Source organism: Salvelinus alpinus, chromosome 4 (genome assembly GCF_045679555.1).
Source record: "Salvelinus alpinus chromosome 4, SLU_Salpinus.1, whole genome shotgun sequence".
NCBI lineage: Eukaryota > Metazoa > Chordata > Actinopteri > Salmoniformes > Salmonidae > Salvelinus > Salvelinus alpinus.
In genome coordinates, this window is record NC_092089.1 from 61218361 (window position 1) to 61240503 (window position 22143).

Genomic DNA, 22143 nt, shown 5'->3' on the forward strand with positions numbered 1-22143 from the left:
TTCATAAATACATTTGATTGATTGATTGATAATGCCAAAGCAAAAACAGGTTTTTAGAAATGTTCGAATATGTGCACTACCGTTCAAAAATTTGGGGTCACTTAGAAATGTCCTTGTTTTTGAAAGAAAAGCTATTTTTTGGTCCATTAAAATAACATCAAATTTATCAGAAATACAGTGCAGACATTGTTAATTTTGTAAATTACTATTGTAGCTGGAAATGGCAGATTGTTTATGGAATATCTACATATGCGTACACGCCCATTATCAGCAACCATCGCGCCTGTGTTCCAATGGCACGTTATGTTAGCTAATCCAAGTTTATCATTTTAAAAGGCTAATTGATCATTAGATAAACCCTTTTGCAATTATGTGGAAACTGTTGTGCTGATTAAAGAAGCAATAAAACTGGCCTTCTTTAGACTAGTTGAGTATCTGGAGCATCCGCATTTGTGGGTTCGATTACAGGCCCAGAAACAAAGTACTTTCTTCTGAAACTCGTCAGTGTCACGATCGTCATATGGAATGGACCAAGGTGCAGCGTGGTGAGCGTACATTTTTCTTTATTATAAATGTCGCCAACAAAACAAGAAACAACAAAAACGAACGTGAAGCTTACTAGGGCTATACAGACCACTAACAAAGACAACTACCCACAAAATACAAAGAGAAAAAATGCTGCCTAAGTATGATTCCCAATCAGAGACAACGATAGACAGCTGTTCCTGATTGAGAACCATACCCGGCCAAAACATAGAAACACAGAACATAGAGTTTCCCACCCGAGTCACACCCTGACCAACCAAACATAGAGAATAAAAAGATCTCTACGGCCAGGGCGTGACAGTACCCCCCCCCCCCCCCCCCCCCCACCCCCAAAGGTGCGGACTCTGGCTGCAAACCTGACACTATAGGGGAGGGTCCGGGTGGGTATCTACCTCGGTGGCGGCTCCGGTGCGGGACGCAGACCCCGCTCCACCTCTGGCTCCCCCCACTTTGGTGGCACCTCTGGTGCGGGGACCCTCGTCGCCGACCCCAGACTGGGGACCCTCTCTGCAGGCCCCCGGACTGGGGACCGTCGCCGTGACCCTGTGTAACGCTGGGCCCCTTTACTAGCTGCTTCCGCCTTCCTCGCTGCTTCCACCTGGTTCCACGGCAGGCGATCCTTTCCAGCCAGAATCTCCTCCCACATCCAGGATCCCTTTCCTTCCAGAATGTCTTCCCATGTCCACTCTGTCTGCTCCTCCCGGCCACGCCACTTGGTCTGTTTGTGGTGGGTAGTTCTGTCACGATCGTCATATGGAATGGACCAAGGTGCAGCGTGGTGAGTCTATTCTTGTTCTGAGAAATTAAGGCTATTCCATGCGAGAAATTGCCAAGAAACTGAAGATCTCGTACAACGCTATGTACTACTACTCCCTTCACAGAACAGCGCAAACTGTCTCTAACCAGAATAGAAAGAGGAGTGGGAGGCACAACTGAGTGGATTAGAGGACAAGTAGATTAGAGTGTCTAGTTTGAGAAACAAACACCTCACAAGTCCTCAACTGGCAGCATCATTAAATAGTACCCGCAAAACACCAGTCTCAACGTCAACAGTGAAGATGCGACTCCGGGATGCTTCTGGAAGGTTCTGGAAGGTTCTCCCATCTCCACAGAGGACCTCTGGAGCTCTCTCAGAGTGACCATTGGGTTCTTCACCTCCCTGACCAAGGCCCTTCTCGCTCAGTTTGGCCGGGCGGCCAGCTCTCGGAAAAGTCTTGGCGGTTCCAAACTTCTTCCATTTAAGAATGATGGAGGCCACTGTGTTCTTGGGGACCTTCAATGCTGCAGAAATGTTTCGGCACCCTTCTCCAGATCTGTGCCTCGACACAATCCTGTCTCGGAGCTCTACGGACAATTCCTTCGACCTCATGGCTTGTTTTTTTGCTCTGACATGCTCTATCAACAGTGTGACCTTATATAGATGGGTGCCTTTCCAAATCATGTCCAATCAATTGAATTTATCACAGTTGGACTTCAATCAAGTTGTAGAAACGTCTCAAGGATGATCAATGGAAACAGGATGCACCTGAGCTCAATTTGCAAAAATTAAACCTGTTTTCACTTTGACATTATGGGGTATTGTGTGTAGATTGATGAGGGACTTTCAAAATTATTTATTTATTTTAGAATAAGGCTGTAATGTAACAAAATGTGGAAAATTGAAGGGGTCTGAATACTTTTCAAATGCACTGTACTATGTGTAATGTAAATTATATTCACCAATAGACCTACTAAATTATGAACATATAGTCAGTCACAGAATTACTCTGTAAATTCAACTAATATGATTTATTAGTTACAAAATAATGAGTGTTTTACAACACTCAAACAATTACAGTGTACATGAAATACATTATACATTACAGAATAAGACAGAGTAAATGACTATCAACTAAATAGGACTTAACGTGTGTGACACACACAGGAGCTTGCTAACAAGTTCTCAGAAGTATGAACAAATTCACTCTCCTTTTAACCAAATTCAAGCTTAAACTCATGCCCAACCTGAATTCAACTTTCTTTGCACTTTGCTAGTTAAAACAATAAGTAGGAAAACACACCCAGATTGTAATCTAATCCAATGAATTTAAATGATAGAACTGCACCCCTGTGTCGCTCCTCTTTGAACCATCTGCAGTCCGACAAACTGAGTAACACAGATCTCTGTAACACAGTTTCTCTGTAACAATAAATCCATAGCACTTACAGTACAATAGAACATATCAAAATTCTTAGCTTTTTGTGAACTCCTAAAACAATCCAAACATGGCAATATAATTTACAGTAACAGTCATTTAGCTGATTCAAGTTTCATCAGTCCAGTAACCGCAGGACATCCGTGGGAACGTTTCGTCCCCAAGATTGCCACAGATATGGTGTGGCTCTCTCCTGTGAGATGCAAATATATGGCCAGCCATCTAAATAATGTATTGAGTCTTCATGCTGGGCCTCAGCGCCTGCAAGTCGCTAGTTGCGAGTACCACCTTCTCAAATTTTCCACTACAGTTAGATTTCACGTATCTGATACGTTGAGGAGATGAATCATCTGATCAGACTGGGTGGGAAGAAGCAGATCTCCCTGGTGACAGGGTGGGTTTCCCTCCTCACTCGATCGTATCGAGAGGTCCAGTATCGTTAAATGGAGCCTCTGTTTTAAGGGTCATATGTCACTTAAATCACACGAACAACCCCATCTTGTCACGCCAGCTCCCGCTCTCCCTCTCTGGCGCTCGAGGGCTCCAGGCTGCCCTTCATAACGCACACCTGACACCATCATTACGCACAGCAGCGCTCATTGTACTCACCTGGACTCCTTCCCTTTGTTGATTGCCCCATCTATAACTGTCTGCTCCCCTGTTTGTTCCTGGTGTCAGCATTGATGTCGTTATTTTGTCCCCTGTCCAGATGCTATTCCTGTCCTGTTTCATGTCCGTTATTTATTAAATGTTCTCCCTGCACCTGCTTCCTGTCTCCAGCGTCGATCCTCACACATCTCTCTGGAATGTTGGGATTACCTAAGGAAGCAGGGTTCCATGAATTCTCCTCACAATACCGTGACATGGTGGAGCACTTTTCTTGTTAGTCTAAATGTATCTGCTTTTCATTGTCAATTTAACCCTCCTGCTGTGTTCCGGTCGAATTGGACCGATTTACAAGTTTTCTCTCTGAAAAATGTAATTCATTTAATCTGATTGTCATAAGGTTCCATGACTTTGTCCACACAGGGCATCTGAATAAACAAACTACATTTGGCTGATTTTCATAACATTTTGGGTGTTTTATTTAACTTTTGTACACCTGTGGTTTTCCCGGTCAAAAATGACCGGTCATTAGAAATGAGTGGGTGAGACTATAATTAGTGGATAAAATTGAGTTCAGGCACATGCCCATTCATCAGATGGACACACTTCCTCTCCCAGACCCCCACATGCATGTATGTTTGAGCACACACACACACACACACACACAAACCTCACTCCCCTTCTTGGCTTCCATAGCAATCCCCACAGGAACCTTTCCCCAATAGAATCTTTCCCCCATGGGAACCACACCTGTTGGCATTCACACAAACAATCGCAACATTGTTTCAATAATATATAGAACTTTTCTCGCACCTCTGGTATATAAAGATTTTTTGAGGCCTTGCTCACAATTCATTCTGTGGCAGCGCAATGACCAAACAATAAACTCATATCTTTGATCATGACACTCGTGAGGAGGAGAGTGTCCTTGTTAAACTTTGACACAAAGTAGTCTATGATAAATAGCACAATATGTTTCATCTGAGTATTTGTTATAGTCAAAATAATCCATACATTATGCTTTTTTTACTTAAAAACGAGTTGTATGAGCTCAAGTCAATGAGGCCTACAGGCCATAAATAGGAAATAGAAGTTCAAAACCTGTAATGTTCACAAGAACTTAAGTTGATAAAAAGATCTAACACAGCATTAGGTGATAATATATGTATTATTATGGATTTATAATCAGCTATAATGAGGCGGTAATTTTGGACCGAAGAACACAGAATTAATTAACATGAAACGAACACAACAGGAGGGTTAATCATTTTCTCTGTGGCAATCAGCAAATGTCTCATTGTCTTAGCGCTTGGCGTGGAAGACGAAAAAGAAAAAAGAAAAAGTCTATTTTGTGTTTCTTGTGTTATGCTTGTCCTCTTTCTCTTAGCAGTGTGTCTCTAAAGCAGTGATATGTGTTGTTGTTTTCATGCAAAGCATTTGGAAGTGTCATGTTGCTACTCTGATGGGTTGTTGAACCTTCCCTTAATGCTGTTGAATTGTGTGTGTGTGTGTGTGTGTGTGTGTGTGTGTGTGTGTGTGTGTGTGTGTGTGTGTGTGTGTGTGTGTGTGTGTGTGTGTGTGTGTGTGTGTGTGTGTGTGTGTGTGTGTGTGTGTGTGTGTATATATGGATTGTATCCATACTACACAGGAATAACCTGAAGTACCATATTTCTAGGAATTTCTGGGTTTCCTGGAATGAGCTGGTTCAGTCTACAGCACATGATTTACAAGCTGAGCTCCCGCTGTGTGCCAATGAGATCCCCTTTCTGTATAAATAGTCAGAGGCTCATGCCAGTATCCATCAGCAGGGTGATTCTGGGAGATTAAAGGAGATGGACAGTGCCTTTCTGGGGTAAGCAACATGAGCTTCAGATGGATAGATTGTTATGTAACCTTTACCCACCGTGATGATCACTCAGTCGTGAGCTTTTGGGGCAACACACACACACAGACAGACAGACGGACGGACGGACGGACGGATGGACAGACAGAAGGACACACACACATACAATTAAACTTGGCGTGCCACATCACAATGTTGAAGCAGGATCTCAAGGTGCAGTATCCTCAAATGTTTCATTTGTGTACAGAAGCATACAGTTGGTCTGATGGAGGGTTGAATCGTGTTAGCTTTAGGACATATGGTGTATAGAATTAAATAATGATGTGGGTGTATAACACATATAAACATCTGCAGCTCATGCTCTCCCTCCCCTCTGTATAGAAATCAGCACCTATTGGACACAGTGACAATCCCCCTTGGAAAAGCCTGAAACATGGCACAGTAAGTTGGAAGGACATAATGACTAAAAGTTTTCAATGAAAACCAGTACATAATTGAACCTAAAATATTGAAAAATGTAAAATGACATGGGGTTGGACAACTGTGTGTGTGTGTGTGTGTGTGTGTGTGTGTGTGTGTGTGTGTGTGTGTGTGTGTGTGTGTGTGTGTGTGTGTGTGTGTGTGTGTGTGTGTGTGTGTGTGTGTGTGTGTGTGTGTGTGTGTGTGTGTGTGTGTGTGTGTGTGTGAAGCATCCAGAAGAAGACCAGTAGCATGTCCCTGACCATCTCCAGCTCCTCCAGAGCAATCTCTTCCACCTCCACCTCCTCTTCCTCTTCCTCCACCTTGGTCCAGCAGCAGAGACACTCCAGCCTGGTGCAGCCCCTCTGCATCAGCCCCCAGAGGGTACCTACCTGACACACATGCACAAACACACACACACACACACACACACAGACACACACGCACCATATTATAGCTATGCTGATGATTTGCCCACCACACCTTCACTCACAACATACAATATATACATATTCATAACAAATATATATATTATGTCATTAGTGAAAGTATTCACACCCCCTTGACTTATTCCACATTTTGTTGTGTTAGACCCTGAATTTAAAATGTATTAAATTGAGATTTTGTGTCACGGATCTACACACAATAACCCATAAAGTCAAAGTGGAATTTTGTTTTTATAATTTTTTACACATGAATTAAGGATCAGCCCCTTTTTTCAATTTTCGCCTAAAATGACATACCCAAATCTAACTGCGTGTAGCTCAGGACCTGAAGCAAGGATATGCATATTCTTGATACCATTTGAAAGGAAACACTTTGAAGTTTGTGTAATGTTAAATGAATGTAGGAGAATATAAAACATTAGATCTGGTAAAATATAATACAAAGAAAAAAACATGAATGATCAACAACCACTTAAAAGAATAATGGGGAAATATTGTATAATCCAATGTTTTTTTGTTAACACAATTTTTGAATGACTGACCCATCTCTGTACCACTACACACATCCAATTATCTGTAAGGTCCCTCAGTCGAGAAGGGAATTTGAATATCCCTTTGAAGTTATCAATTAAGCTTTGGATGCTGTATCAATCAGCCGAGTCACTACAAAGATACAGGCGTCCTTCCTAACTCGGTTGCCAGAGAGGAAGGAAATCACTCAGGGATTTCACCATGAGGCCAATTGTGATTTTAAAACAGTTACAGGGTTTAATGTCTGTAATAGGAGAAAACTGAGGATGGATCAACAACATCGTAGGTACTCCACAATACTAACCTAAATGACAGAGTGAAAAGATGGAAGCCTGTACAGAATTAAAATACTCCAAAACATGAATCCTGTTTGCAATACTAAAGTAATACATAAAAAAATGTGGCAAAGAAATTAACTTTTTGTCCTGAATACAAATCGTTGTTAAAGGCAAATCCAACAGTACACATCACTGAGTACCGCTCTTCATTTGTTCAAGTATGATGGTGGGTCATGTTATGGGTATGCTTGTCATCGACAAGGGAATTGTTAGTATAAAAATAAACATAATAGAGCAAAAATTAAAAAATCTATGGCAATACTTGGAAATGGCTGTCTAGCAATGATCAACAACCACTTAAAAGAATAATGGGGAAATATTGTATAATCCAGGTATGCAAAGCTTTTAGAGATTTACCCAGAAAGACTCACAGCTATAATCTCTGCCAAAGTTGATTCTAACTTGTATTGACTCAGGGGGTTGACTACCTATCTAATTAAGATATATTAGTGTTTTTATTTTTTGTATAATCTTAGCATTTTTCTTCAACTTTGACATTACAGAGTATTATGTGTGGTAATTGACAAAAAATATAAAATAAAATAAAATCAAGTTGAATCCCACTTTGTTACATAACAAAATGTGTAAAAAGTCAAGGGATGTGAATCATTTCTGAAGGCCCTGTATATAATATATGCCTTCAACTGCCCCTTGTCAATATGTTATGTACCCACAGACAATGCATGACAGTGTTTATTTGTGTTTTTAAATCTACTAATTGTTGTCATATTTTTTTTCTAGACACAGAGTCCATCATATTCCCAACAGCATTCAGGGAGTGGTGGAGTGGCTCCTACTTTTGTCAAGGTAATACAGGATACATCTTTACCCCCATCTGGTGACTGAATATGGAACTGAAGCATGGATTTGTCTGGTTTGGAAATAAAGGTTGAGTCAAAAGTTGAGCTGGACTTGGCCCTACATACATTTTATGAAGGTTTTTTCCTACCTACATCAGAACTGTGAACAGAGTTATGATCATTGTCATTCAACACATGGATTGACACCTGCTCTAGTTCCTTATGATTACATAGGCATATGACATAGCTTTCCAGTCAGATGATGATAAAGGCCATTGCCTTAATTGCTGTCAGAGGTTAAAAAAAAAAATATATATATATATGTATATATTTCAAAAGTGTTCTTGTCAGTTTGTTAATGATGCTGTATGTGTAGAGGGCTGTATGTGTAGAGGGCTGTATGTGTAGAGGGCGAGGTGAGGAGAGAGGTTAAGAGAGGAGGGAGGAGGGGCTTGGTGGGGGTGGTGTGTGAGTCTCCGCAGCCACCCAGTCACTTTGATCCAGTTCTCTTTGTGTCCAGTGTCTCCACGACGTCAGCATGGTCAAGGGTCAGTTGGTGGTTCTAGAGTGCCGTATTCGTGGGACGCCACCACTGCAGGTTCTGTGGTATCGCGAGGAAGAGCAGATAGTGGACTCTGCTGACTTCCGCATCCTCCGAAAGAGTGAGTGGCAGAGTGCATGGTGGCTCCATCGGTGATGGGAAATACACACAGACCAAAAATTGCTTTTGACCCAACGGCTACACACTGGTTGAATCAACAGGGTTTCCACGTCATTTCAATGAAATTACATTGAACCAACATGGAATAGACATTGAATTGATGTCTGTGCCCAGTGGGGAGGCACTAAATAGAAATTATCTCTAAACGTTCTCCTTCTTTTTCAGAGGCTACTTCTGCATCAGTGCCAGGTGAGTGGGAAACATACCAAAGGCCCACTGTTGGCTATTGTTGAAGGGCACATTTACCAGTGTCTTCCATTATTATAACATTAACATGATACATTGGTGCTGGTATTGGTGTGCCATTCTCATGTGTCCCCTCCTCTCCTTCCTCCATAGAGGAGCTGTGTACCCTTGTCATCACCGAGGCCTTCCCAGAGGATTCTGGGGTGTTCAAATGTATTGCTGGGAATCAGTTCGGAACTGTATCATGCAACGCCATACTGGAGGTGTACATTGGTGAGCAGAGACTAGTTACAGAACTGGTCAGACGCGCAAGACTACTTTTGTGCTTTTACTCAGTTTTCTTCATCGCTCTAATCTACATTTAATCCTGAAAAACATTCTGACAATGTGATGTCTCTCTGTCCAGACCTGGAAGAGCAGATGGAGAATGAGCAACCCATGGATGAGCAGCCCTTGAAGTCTACCAGGCTGGAACATGATGAAGTCTCCTCTTTACTACAAGACGTAGCCGCGATTCCCCCTCCAGAGTGGCCCGAGAGCCCAGTCTGCGAGTTTGACCCCCCACTGGAAGAACAGTGAGTTCAACTATTTTAGGCAAAAACCCTAAAATGGAAAGATGAGGGGCCAGTATGCTGCTGTGGGACAGTATTTATGTATCAAAATACCTATCCATACGTAAAAGTAAACTTTGTAGAAATGATCACATAGGTAATCTATGAAATCGCAGGGATGCAGAGGTCAGAAAAATATTTCCCTACTGTCAATTCGATTCAACTGCCACAAGAGGGGGCTATTGCTTGTTTTGAAGTTGCAGGTAGGCTGCTATAGTTTGAAAGGTTTTATGATCTAATTCTCAGTGTCCGTTCATTAATTACGGTAAGAGAGTACCGAATTAAGATAGGTACTACAGCGCTGCTGATTGTTTGGTTTGTAGATGTGTTTAATTATCATCTGATTGTAATAACAGGGAGGGGCGTATTTAGCCTATTTGTCTTCAATTTTGATTGGAAACAAATGCAAGGAACACATTTTATTCCATGTTATTAAATTACACTATTATAAGTGCTTGTGTGTAGGCTAGAGAGGCACACCGAATAGGGGCGACTGTGACATGTAAAATTAAAATAAAGGCAGGTCAGGTTATGGTGTCGTAAATTAGGGGTAGCAGCACAGCCGCGCTCTGAAATCAGCTGAGAGTCGCGTGCACGTTATTCTGCATATTTGACGTGGGTGTACACAATCTATACAGACCTTTTGCTCTCCGACTCATATCAGAAACATTCAACTCTCTGTAGTTCAGCCTATATTGAAGTTGAAATATTGAGATCTTTAATCTAGTACCTTTTATCCAGGTAAGCTTAATGTATTATTGTTGGATTTTTTAAATTTTGTGTCACTCAATTGGTGATAAATTTGTCACAGGTGCAACTGATTATAAAAGTTTGTCCAATTTTGTTTTTCTATTTAAATATGTGTGTGTATGTGTAAAACCTTGTAATATGCACTGGTAATTTTCTAAATGGGTAAATGCAAATTACCTTTTTAATTGGATGTTACAGTATTCACATTTCTGCATGACTTATCAGTGACTCACTCAGTAAGTTGGTTAAATTGTCTATTTGAAGGGCTGTGCTGTGTAGTGTCAAAGTGAGATCTCTGTAGAAGGCTAAAGTGTAATAGAACTCTGTAGAGACCCCAATCATTGTCTATAATTTAAGTGTGCATACCAAAGCTAGCCCAAGATATACTCTTCATTAAGGAGCCTAATGTTACCGTTATTCAAAAAGACCTCATACACTACTTTACTAAAAGTATATGGACACCTGCTCGTTGAACATCTCATTCCAAGATCATGGGCAGTAATATGGATTTGCGCCCCCCCCTGCTATAGCAGCCTCCACTCTTCTAGGAAGGCTTTCCACTAGATGTAGGAACATTGCTGCAGGGACTTGCTTCCATTTAGCCACAAGCATTAGTGAGGTTGGGCGATTAGGCCTGGCTCACAGTCGGTGTTCCAATTCATCCCAAAGGTATTCGATGGGGTTGAGGTCAGGGATCTGTGCAGACTAGTGAAGTTCTTCCACACCGATCTCGACAAACCATTTCTGTACGGACCTTGCTTTGTACATGGGGGCATTGTCATGCTGAAACAGGAACAGGCCTTCCCCAAACTGTTGCCACAAAGTTGAAAGCAAAGAATCGTCTAGAATGTCAATGTATGCTGTAGCTTAAGATTTGCTTTCACTGGAATTTAGGGGGCTACGGTCCCATTCTGTGTGCTTGTGTGGCATACCACTTTGCAGCTGAGCCACTGTTGCTCCTTGATGTTTTCACCTCACAATAACAGCACTTCGAGTTGAGCCGGGCAGCTTTACCATGGCAAAACGTTTATGAACTGACTTGTTGGAAAGGTGGTGTCCTATGACTGTGCCACGTTGAAAGTCACTGAACTATTCAGTAAGGCCATTATACTGCCAATGTTTGTCGATGGCAATTGCATGGCTGTGTGCTCGATTTTATACACCAGTACGGGTGTGGCTGAAATAGCAAAATTCACTAGTTTGTTTCCACATACTTTTGTGTGTGTCTATATAGTGTGGTATTTTCGGAGGTAGACTGGTTCTGGCCGCCAAATACTCTATCTGAACATACAGTTGAAGTCGGGAAGTTTACATACACTTAGGTTGGAGTCATTTAAAACGTGTTTTTCAACCACTCCACAAATGTCTTGTTAACAAACTATAGTTTTGGCAAGTCGGTTGGGATATCTACTTTGTGCATGACAGAAGTAATTTTTCCAACAATTGTTTACAGACAGATTATTTCACTTATATTTCACTGTATCACAATTCCAGTGAGTCAGAAGTTTACATTCACTAAGTTCACTGTACCTTTTAAACAGCTTGGAAAATTTCATTACATGATATCATGGCTTTAGAAGCTTCTGATAGGCTAATTGACATCATTTGAGTCAATTGGAGGTGTAGCTGTGGATGTATTTCAAGGCCTACCTTCAAACTCAGTGCCTCTTTGCTTGACATCATGGGAAAATGAAAAGAAATCAGCCAAGACCTCAGAAAAACAATTGTAGACCTCCGCAAGTCTAGTTCATCCTTGGGAGCAATTTCCAAACGCCTGAAGGTACCACGTTCATCTGTACAAACAATAGTACGCAAGTATAAACACCATGGGACCACGCAGCCGTCATACCGCTCAGGAAGGATACGCGTTCTGTCTCCTAGAGAGGAATGTACTTAGGTGCGAAAAGTGAAAATCAATCCCAGAGCAACAGCAAAGGACCTTGTGAAGATGCTGGAGGAAACGGGTACAAAAGTATCTATATCCACAGTAAAACGAGTCCTATATCGACATAACCCGAAAGGCCACTCGGCAAGGAAGAAGCCACTGCTCCAAACTGCCATAAAAAAGCCAGACTACGGTTTGCAACTGCACATGGCGACAAAGATCGTACTTTTTGGAGAAATGTCTGATGAAACAAAAATAGAACTGTTTGGCCATAATGACCATCGTTATGTTTGGAGGAAAAAGGGGGAGGCTTGCAAGCCGAAGAACACCATCCCAACCTTGAAGCACGGGGGTCGCAGCATCATGTTGTGGAGGTGCTTTGCTGCAGGAGGGACTGGTGCTCTTCACAAAAAAGATGGCATCATGAGGACAGAAGATTATGTGGATATATTGAAGCAACATCTCAAGACATCAGTCAGGAAGTTAAAGCTTGGTTGCAAATGGGTCTTCCAAAAGGACAATGACCCCAAGCATACTTCCAAAGTTGTGGCAAAATAGCTTAAGGACAACAAAGTCAAGGTATTGGAGTGGCCAGCACAAAGCCCTGACCTCAATCCCATAGATAGAACATTTGTGGGCAGAACTGCGAGCAAGGAGGCCTACAAACTTGACTCAGCTACACCAGCTCTGTCAGGAGGAATGGGCCAAAATTCACCCAACTTATTGTGGGAAGCTTGTGGAAGGCTACCTGACACGTTCGACCCAAGTTAAACAATTTGAAGGCAATGCTACCAAATACTAATTGAGTATGTAAACTTCTGACCCACTGGGAATGTGATGAAAGAAATAAAAGCTGAAATAAATCATTCTCTCTCCTATTATTCTGACATTTCACATTCTTAAAATAAAGTGTTGATCCTAACTGACCTAAAACGGGGAATTTTTACTAGGATTAAATGTCAGGAATTGTGAATTTATTTAAATGTATTTGGCTAAGGTGTATGTAAACTTCTGACTTCAACTGTGTATCGATTCTCAATTGTGATACGATTCTAGAAACAGAAAGCCCTTTATTTTCATATCACATCAAAATAATTTCACAAATGCAAAATACACACTGTACACCATTTTAACCTGCTTTATCACTGTTGCAGCTGACAGTATTTTTCATTGACATGTTTCTGGCAGCCTTCCTTTACAGTGTTCAGAGTATGCTAGATAGCTAATTAGCACAGGTGGTACCTCTGTCTTCCGTCTGTCTTCGGTAAATACGCACTGTAACTTGGAGATATGGCTGTGTGTGAACACTAACCCTATAAAGGCGTATGAATTTACCATGCCATTTTTTGAAAATGGTTTATTTCTGATAGGAAATTAGGTCCTTATGCTTCCTCCTAATTTCTAGCAAAGGGTACATGGTGATAGTGTGTTAGTGGTGGTGTAAATCCCCAAATATACTTTGACTCTTCCTGTCCTACCATGGAATCAACATAACTCTCACTCTTTCCTTTAATGATTCCCTTCAAAATGAAAATAATTTGAATGTCAGTGGGGGAGATACCTTTTTCGACGAGGGAAAACTGGATGCTTTCCAGGCAGTCACACAAAGCTCTGAAAGGACCAGCGCACTCAATAGCATCTCTCTATTTACCAGTGTCCCCTTTCTGTTGGATCACAGTCATACCATTCCAATGTTCCCAAAGGGGAGGGAGGGCTTGTTCAGTTGGAACTATTTGAGTTTCAGATAGATCATGTTTAGTCCCCGGAGCCAGTAAGACTCCTTCTTCTACAAGACAGACAGTCATCTGATTATGAATTTCTTTCTGGATTGTTTTTAGCATTGTGAGAAGAAATGTTGTAGTATGGTTTAGGATTTGAAATGCTCGTCACAGTATTGGACGAGGGTGTCGGTGTTCGCTGTAAAAGAACTGCACCTGCCAGCTAATGTCAGTTAACACTACAGGCTCCTGATTTAGCCCCTCAAACTTGAATAGCAACATGTCCACTACTCTCTTGTAGGTCATGTGGACAGTGTTTGTGTTCAATACATTTTTCCTTTGAGTGTGAAGGCAAGCCAAAACATACAGAACATTGAACTTTTCATGGTGAATTTACTCTGATTATTTACTATGCAAAAAGGGGCACTTAAAATGCATGATCCACCTAAAAGGCTGTGCGTGGGTATAACAATTTTACTGTAGTAAGAAATGTTGTTTCTATGGTCACCATTTATCCTGTTAATTTGCATTACTCAAGTTAAGTTACCAAAGTGTTTCTCCTTGCAGGTCTCTAGAACCTGAGCTACAGCCACCTAGTAAAACCCTAGAGGAGCCGTTCAGTCCAAGTGAAAAGAGTATCCATTGCTCAGAGGGTCAGAGGTCACCTGAAGCCCGCACGCCCACCCCGCCGGCCTTAAAAATAAAAACGACCCCCAAACTGTTCACTCCCAGCAAGCCCAGCTTCCAGAGCTCAGGAGACTCTAGAGGCTGCAGTATGAGCAGCAGTGTGGCTGACCTTCCTACCTTCACCCCCAGCCTCTTTGCCCCCAGTGCCTTCAACTATGCACGGCCACGCCAGTTTATCCAGTCCCAGCCGGCCTTCCAGGTCCCCAGCTATGATGTAGCCCAGGCTCTGCCTCAGTCCAATGGGAACAGCAGCAAGGCCTCTCCCTCCTCCTCCAATCTGAGCTCCCCCATTTCCACTCCTGCATTCTCACAGCCGCCGGTGTTTCCCCATGACCCTCCCGCCGCCGCTGCCCAGCCCGTGTCCCCCTCCCGCGCCCCCATGCGCTCCACTATCACACTCACCCCGAGGGTCCCCAGTGCTAACACCAGTGTCAGTGTCCCAGCCCCATCTGAGCCCAAGTCCCAGTCCTCTTCAGCTGCCTTCCTCTGCTCTGTCCTGCCCTCTCAGTCCACCCCACAGTACAAGCCTGCACCCATGTCCATTCCCCAGCCTCCATCACCAGCTCGCTCCTCACACTCCCCCAACCCTCCCAGCCCCCTGCCCAAGCCCCACTTTGATGCCCCCCTGCACATGGCTCTCCCTACTCACAGCCTGCCTATGAGTGGGTCTCCCCACTCCCAAACTCCCACCACCGTTTCCATGCCACAGCCCTCCTTTCCTCCTCCCTCATGCGTGTCTCTGCCTCCTAGCTACAGAGGGACCCCAAACATGTGAGTTGCTATATTTTCAAACGGTAAATAAAATGCCTGAGTCTTAGCTAGTATGTTATAGCAATTCACCATACACTGAATATACAAAACATTACGAACACCTTCCTAATGTTGAGTTGCACCCCCCACCCTTGCCCTCAGAACAGCCTCAATTCGTCGGGTCCTTGACTCAACAAGGTGTCAAAAGCGTTCCACAGGGATGCTGGCCCATGTTGACTCCAATGCTTCCCATAGTTGTCAAGTTGACTGGATGTCCTTAGGGTGGTGGACCATTGTTGATACAGATTGGAAACTGTTGAGTGTGGAAAAACCCAGCAGCTTTGCAGTTCTTGACACAAACTACCCTACCCGTTCAAAGGCACTTAAATATTTTGTCTTGCCCATTCACCAGTCCATGTCTCAAGGCTTAACAGACTTAACCTGTCTCCTCCCCTTAATCTACACTGATTTTTAAGTGGATTTAACAAGTGACATCAATAAGGCTCAGTCTGTCATGGAAAGAGCAAGTGTTCTTAATGTTTTGTATACTCAGTGTAAATTATGATTTTAACATTAATGGTTGATTAATATTAAGTCTGGCTTACCCTCTCCAGCCTTCCCAAGCTGATCCTGAAGAAGGCTCCTGTCCCTCAGCCAGTGTCCCACAACTCGGATGAGCAGATCCAGGGTTCCAAGGACGCGCTGATCCAAGATCTGGAGAAGAAGCTACGCACCAAAGAAGCCCGCAGGAGAAACAGCCAGGTATCCATTAAAACAAACTAGCCCGGAGTCAGTGGGCAGTGAAGTGTTTGTAATTTGTGTGGATATACTGCATGTATGTGGATAGGGTAATGTATGATGTGATTCAGTGTCAAGACAATGTTATAATCTAAGTGTTGTCTTAGTTTATTCCCTAACCACATTAAATAAGTACTTTTCGACAACCTGCTTGTTTACTCCACTACCACATGAATGCTGTACAAGAAAACGTGTGGTTCCCTTCCTGATTTGAACCCATACAGCATACATCATCAGACTATTTGATATCACAATGTGGCAACTATGAAAGAGGGAAATATGGATTCGTAACGTATCATCCTCTCGTAGTATTCCTGTATTAATTAAAGTCAAGGACATACAATATCCTTGACGCCACGTGCATCAAGCGGGATTCTCAACTTTGAATAGATACTTCAGTAGGACCCAACTTCCAATTACTAGAAGCTTCAGTGGAATCCCTGGGACTTAGTGGACCAGTGTACTATGATCAACACAAGGCAGCTGTTGTGTTGAAGTAGACCCAATAACATTGGAGGCTGCTCTATGGACAGACCTACTTACACAGCCGATCCCAATTCACTTTCTACCTTATCCATAACCCTTTGACGTTTGCAGATCTGAAAGGTCTGAATAGGTATAGCAGTTCAGTGGTGGGGCATCCACCATATTGCTGCCAATGAGTAAGTTGGGACCATAGACTTAGATGGACAACTCATCTTTGTATCTGTCCCATTGTGGCGTCTGTGAGAGCACAGGCAGCGCCATTGAAGCCATCCATTTTGAAGTAGTACATTTTCTTCTACTACTTCTGAGTTGGTAAAAACAACTCAGTGTGCATATGGACACCTGGAGTGTGTTTGAACAGGTATAAAACTAAGGTTGGAGATTTTACTGCCACCTGCAGTTTTGGAATGTTTTCTCATATGTATAATTCATCGGCTGATCCCTCCTGATGACCTGGATGGAATTATTTGATCCTTCCTTAACCCATAGGAAGTCCCACCTAGTTGAGTACCTCAAAATGGTGAAAGTCCTCAAGTGCGCTGCCCATGCTAAAACAGGCTTTTGGGCACGAGTTGTATATGACTGCAGTATACTGGCTCAGCATTGGCTGGTTTACGGGTACTATACAGTATATGGTGTAACCGGTGGAATTTGAACCCAGGTCTCCCATGGGAGAAATCAAGGTCTTGACCTTTTCAGAGCAAGAGGAAATTCCTTTTTGGGCCGTCACTGATTTTGAAGTCTTAGGCGGGGCTACCTCATTACATGACGACTAGCAACCATGACCGACTCATGTCCGCAACACTGGCTGGCTATTGGCTGGTTTACTGGTCCTATATAGTATACTGGCTCACCATTGGCTCGTTTAATGGTACTAGTATACTGGCTGACTATAGCCTGGTTTCCTGTTTGTCCCCTGACAGAAGTTGTCCTATGAGGAGCGCATGGCTCGACGGTTGCTGGGTCCAGATAACGCTGCCTCTGTCTTTGACTTTGAGAATTCCTCCGACTCACAACTCGACCAGGTATAATCGAAGTTATTTTAGGAAGTACAATACACTTTTTCATTTCAAGGATCCATACTTTTGTCATGCTACTGTATGTCTTTTGATGTTCTACTAATACAGATCACAAGTTTCTCAGGCTTGGAGACGTTACTAATACTATGTGGGGTTTAGATGGGATGTTCCCGGTATTATGTGTGACTAGTCCCCTGTCATTGTAGATCAGCCCTCAATCCTTCTCACACAATGGGGCTGGGCTCCGGCTCTGTCCTCATCAGTCACAGGAGAACTGCACAGCCCTCTTCCAAGAATGCAGCTAGAAATAGCAGGTGTGAAGACTATGTGCCATAGCAGCATTCTCCCAGGGATATGTAGTGTAGGATGCCAGAAAGAGACCACACACACAACAGTACAACACGTGTGCCCACACAACGGTACAACACGTGTGCCCACAGCACTATTCCCCCATCTGGCCACCCCTATATTCCTAGGCATAGTGTCATGTACTTTGAAATATTTAGCAAGTCTGGTTATTCAAGCGTTTGTGTTAAAGTAATGCCTTTTCAGGAGATGTAGTCTTGAACATAGACCACCTTTATGGGTGAACTTGAGTGTTGGCTAGTGTAGAGGCAGTGATGAATCCCTCTCTATATACAGTATGTGAATGCTTTTAGACAGGTCCATGGCAAAAATGTTATTCCCAAATCTCTCTGTCCTCTCTTGCAGCCAGGATCACCAGAGGGACGTAACACTGGAGGAATATGGTAAATGTCACCCACAGTCGGCAAAAGCATGTATATACATTTATAATGCTTTAACATTTGAGTAATTTGGCAGACATGCTTACCCAGAGCGACTTACAATAGTGCATTTATCTTAAAGGAGCAGTTCACTATTGTACATCTTGACGTTAGATGGTTCCTCACACTGACAGTAGTCTATGGGCTGGGAGAAACTGTCTACCCCCCCTCAACTGAACCACTGATTAGTATTCTTTAAACCGCCACTACAAACTTCAGCTAACCTTATTTTATTTAAACATGCCCCCATCAATTCGATAGATTGTTAGCTTGTGGTGGCTAGGGTTAGCTGAAGTTTGTCGTGGATGTTTAAAGAGCTGAACTATTGATTAATATATTTTGTCCCATAGACTACATTCAGGGTGAGGAACTGTCTAATATCAAGTTGTAAAATAGTGAACTACTCCTTTAAGATATCTGTTATTTATTTAAAATACTTATTTAAGAGGTAAGGTTTCAGACCTTTTCTGAAGATGGACAGGGACTCCACTGTCCTGACTTCAGGAGGATGCTTATTCCACCATTGGTGTGTCAGGACAGAGAAGTGCTTTGACTGGGCTGAGCGGTAGCTTCCCTCCTGTAGGGGTGGGAGGGCAAAGAGAGCAGAGGTGGCAGAAAAGAGTGCTTGGGTTGGGGTATTGGGTTTGAGAATAGCCTGAATGTGAGGAGGGGGGAGTTCCCCCTAGCTGCTCCATAGGCAAGCACCAGGGTCTTCAAGATGATGTGAGCTTTGACTGGAAGCCAGTGTAGTGTGTGGAGGACCGGGGTGACCTGGGAGAACTTGGGAAGGTTGAACACCAAAAGAGTTTTGCTCATACTGCATATAAATACCGCATATACACAATGAAGCAGTAAATGAGGAGACCAGAAAGAGGAGAGTGCTCCACGTGAGGGTGAAGGCATGTGCGAATGAGACCTGAGGCTTACGGCTGGGTGGCGGGTTGTCGGATCCAGGTTGAGTTTCCTGGCGCAGCCGTGTGTTTGTGTGCTGTTTCCACTGCCTACCACGGGCTCCGGTTCCCCCCGGCCATGCTGTAAGCGGGACAATAATAGACTATGAACTGAGTGAGCTGACATGCCTCTACGGCTATGATGTCTTCCTTACTGATGTTTTCTGGGATTGCTTTGTCTTCCCATTATGATGCACAGTTGGAAGGTGAAGGGCACCTGCTGTGTTACTTGAAGTGAGATGGTTTAGGATCCATGTGTGGACTTTTTGGCCATTTTGTTTATGTTAATGGGGTTTTCTGAACCATGGGACAGCATGAATGGAGATGCAGCATTTGATGTTATGAATTAGTTCAATTTGCTCTTTGAATCTGAAAAGATGAGAAGAGTGAGCTCTCTTGACTGCATGAAAACTCAATCATTCAAAGTCAGCCATCAAAGGCGCAGTTATGAAAGCTCCTCTGTTCCTACCCCCTCCCTCTTCTGCTCTCACTTTCTCCTCACTCCTTTCTTTCTCCTCTGTCTCTTTCTTTCCTCTAGGGGAAAACACCATTCTGGTACTGATGGCAATGAGGGCTCGGCCATCCAGGAGAAATGCTATGCCCCACGTTTCATCCAGGTCCCCAAGGACCTTACAGTGGAGGAGGGCAGGTTCTGCAGGATCGACTTCAAGGTACAGCACTGAACACGCTGTAATCAGTTTAGTCATGAATGTTGATGAAATGCATTATATGTAGCTAGCATTCTTCATTTTTAGAGCTGGGATCTATTTCCTAGGTAGGAACTTATTGATGAGGTATCTTCTGTAAAGACCTCGTTAAACTTTGACACGGACTCACGCAACAATGTATTTAAGTGTAATGCAATTAAAGCCTCTGGAGTCCAAACATGAAACCCAATATCACATCTGGACAGAATAACCAGGTTGTAAAAAGCTACCCTGTACTCTCCTCCCCCCTCATCCACTTCCTCCTCTGAGCAATCACAACCCCCAATCAGGGTCCCTGCACTAAGCCCTCCATAACCCCCTAGTAGTCCACACTCCAGTCCACACACTCCCTGGGTCCCTCGCTGCTCAAGGCTGTGTCCAGGGTCATATATTTATTAGTACACACTGTAGCAAAACATTTTGCAACAAAAATTGTTTCCATCTTCTTCTGTTTGATGTTGAACGAATGCACCCCTGGCTGTGTCCTCAGGTGGGAGGTCTGCCCACCCCAGATGTGACCTGGTATCTCGACGGGAAGGCCATCCGCCCGGACGACTACCACAAGATGCTGGTGTGTGAGAAGGGCATGCACTCCTTCATCATTGAGATTGTGACTGTGCATCATGCCGGTGTCTACGAGTGTATGGCCAGAAACCGCGCTGGGGAGAACCACTTCTACATAAAACTGGAGGTTATCGGTAAGAGCTGTTTTTGATTACTGTATTCTGTCAAATAATCTCCCATTTCCCATCTCTTAGCTTAGCATTGATGCTCTAACACTGCTTTACCCCCTCTCCTCTTCAGCCCAGGAGATGCTTCGCCCCCCCACTTTTGTCCAGAAGATGCTGAACTCTCGTGCCCTGGAGGGGGACACAGTGAGGTTAGAGTGTAAGGTGGCTGCCTCCCCTCCACCAAAGCTCTTCTGGAAGAAGGACAAAGACATGCTGCGCATTGACCCCACCAGGATGAGGTTGATGGACCTTCAATTCCAAGTTTGAATCCTCTCAGAAGGAGAAATGCTCACAGTAGAGATTGTAATTTCTGACAGTTAGCTGACTTGAATCTAGCTGAAATGTGTTTGTTAATTTTGCTAGTTAAGGTGAACCTCTGTTAGCTATAAGTGAGAGGTGCTGTTGATTCCATAAGAGAGTAACCCCAAGCATGATGTGTCTTCCAGCCTTTACCAGGATGGTACTGGAAGTCAGTGCCTGCTCATTGAGAGGCTGGTCAAATCTGATGCAGGCTGGTACACCCTGTCTGCCATCAACGAGGCCGGCATGTCCACCTGCAATGCCAGACTGGACGTAGGAAGTAAGTGGACCGTTTGTGCGTGTGTGGGTCTGTGCTTATCACACAAGTGTTTAGTTAAGAGATCCAATTGGCTCATCTCTGTCCGTTACCCATTACTGTATGTAAATGTTTCAAGACTTAAACTCAAAAACACCACTGACTGCTGTGCCAGTCAACCTCTTGTGGCCCTTCACAGCTATTAGTGTGCTGACATCTGCACTAGTGGGACAAAGGCAGGGATTACCGCGCTGTTTACATCAGAGACAAACAACGCTGTAACCTCGCACTCAGAATGTCCGCTATGACAGGACATTGAAATGGCATACTACACTACTGTACTATAAACAGTGGTGGGAAAAGTACCCAATTGTCATACTTGAGTAAAAGTAAAGATAATAGAAAATGAAAAGTGAGTCACCCAGTAAAATACTACTTGTGTAAGTCAAAAAATATTTGGTTTTAAATATACTTAATTATCAAAATTAAATGTAATCGCTAAAATATAATTAAGTATCAAAAGTCGAAGTGTAAATCATTTCTAATTCCTTATATTATTAAGCAAACCAGACGGCACAATTTTCTTTCTTTAAAAAAAATGTACGGATAGCAAGGGGCACACTCCAACACTCATATCTTTTACAAATTAAGCATTTGTGTTTAGTGATTCCACCAGATCAGAGGCAGTAGGGATGACCAGAGATGTACTCTTGATAAATGTGTGAATTGGACCATTTTCCTGTCCTGCTAAGCATTCAAAATATAACGAGTACTTTTGGGTGTCAAGGAAAATGTATGAAGTAAAAAGTACATTATTTTCATTAGGAATGTAGTGAAGTAAAAGTTGTCAAACATAAATGGTAAAGTATAGATACCCCAAAAAGCTACTTAGGTAAAAATACTTTAAAGTACTACTTAATTACCAGTGTTGTGTAAAAACGTATGTACTGTAGCAGCAAGGGGAAATTGTCTCTTACTCAATATTTGTAGTACTTTCTGCTGTTACGATGGACGGGCAAATTTCCTGTAATTTCTCCCG

At 43.1% G+C, this 22143-nt stretch overlaps 1 protein-coding gene across 3 annotated transcripts in view; it reads left to right on the forward strand.

Annotated features, from left to right (window-relative positions):
* The window catches only part of myot (myotilin), a 28406-nt gene that overhangs the window by 4646 nt on the left and 1617 nt on the right, over positions 1–22143 (forward strand). The window contains exons 2-17 of one of the 3 annotated variants that reach the window (XM_071398203.1): positions 4996–5199; positions 5572–5631; positions 5880–6033; positions 7706–7771; positions 8285–8426; positions 8651–8674; positions 8825–8944; positions 9078–9246; positions 14203–15093; positions 15687–15834; positions 17280–17381; positions 18087–18124; positions 19649–19781; positions 20308–20515; positions 20622–20787; positions 20995–21128. In XM_071398203.1, the coding sequence (XP_071254304.1) occupies positions 5624–5631; positions 5880–6033; positions 7706–7771; positions 8285–8426; positions 8651–8674; positions 8825–8944; positions 9078–9246; positions 14203–15093; positions 15687–15834; positions 17280–17381; positions 18087–18124; positions 19649–19781; positions 20308–20515; positions 20622–20787; positions 20995–21128 (2503 nt within the window). In that variant the 5' untranslated portion in view covers positions 4996–5199; positions 5572–5623. Of the gene's footprint in view, positions 1–4995; positions 5200–5226; positions 5404–5571; positions 5632–5879; positions 6034–7705; positions 7772–8284; positions 8427–8650; positions 8675–8824; positions 8945–9077; positions 9247–14202; positions 15094–15686; positions 15835–17279; positions 17382–18086; positions 18125–19648; positions 19782–20307; positions 20516–20621; positions 20788–20994; positions 21129–22143 lie in introns of those variants that run through there. The other 2 variants (XM_071398204.1, XM_071398202.1) reach the window with 2 other exon arrangements.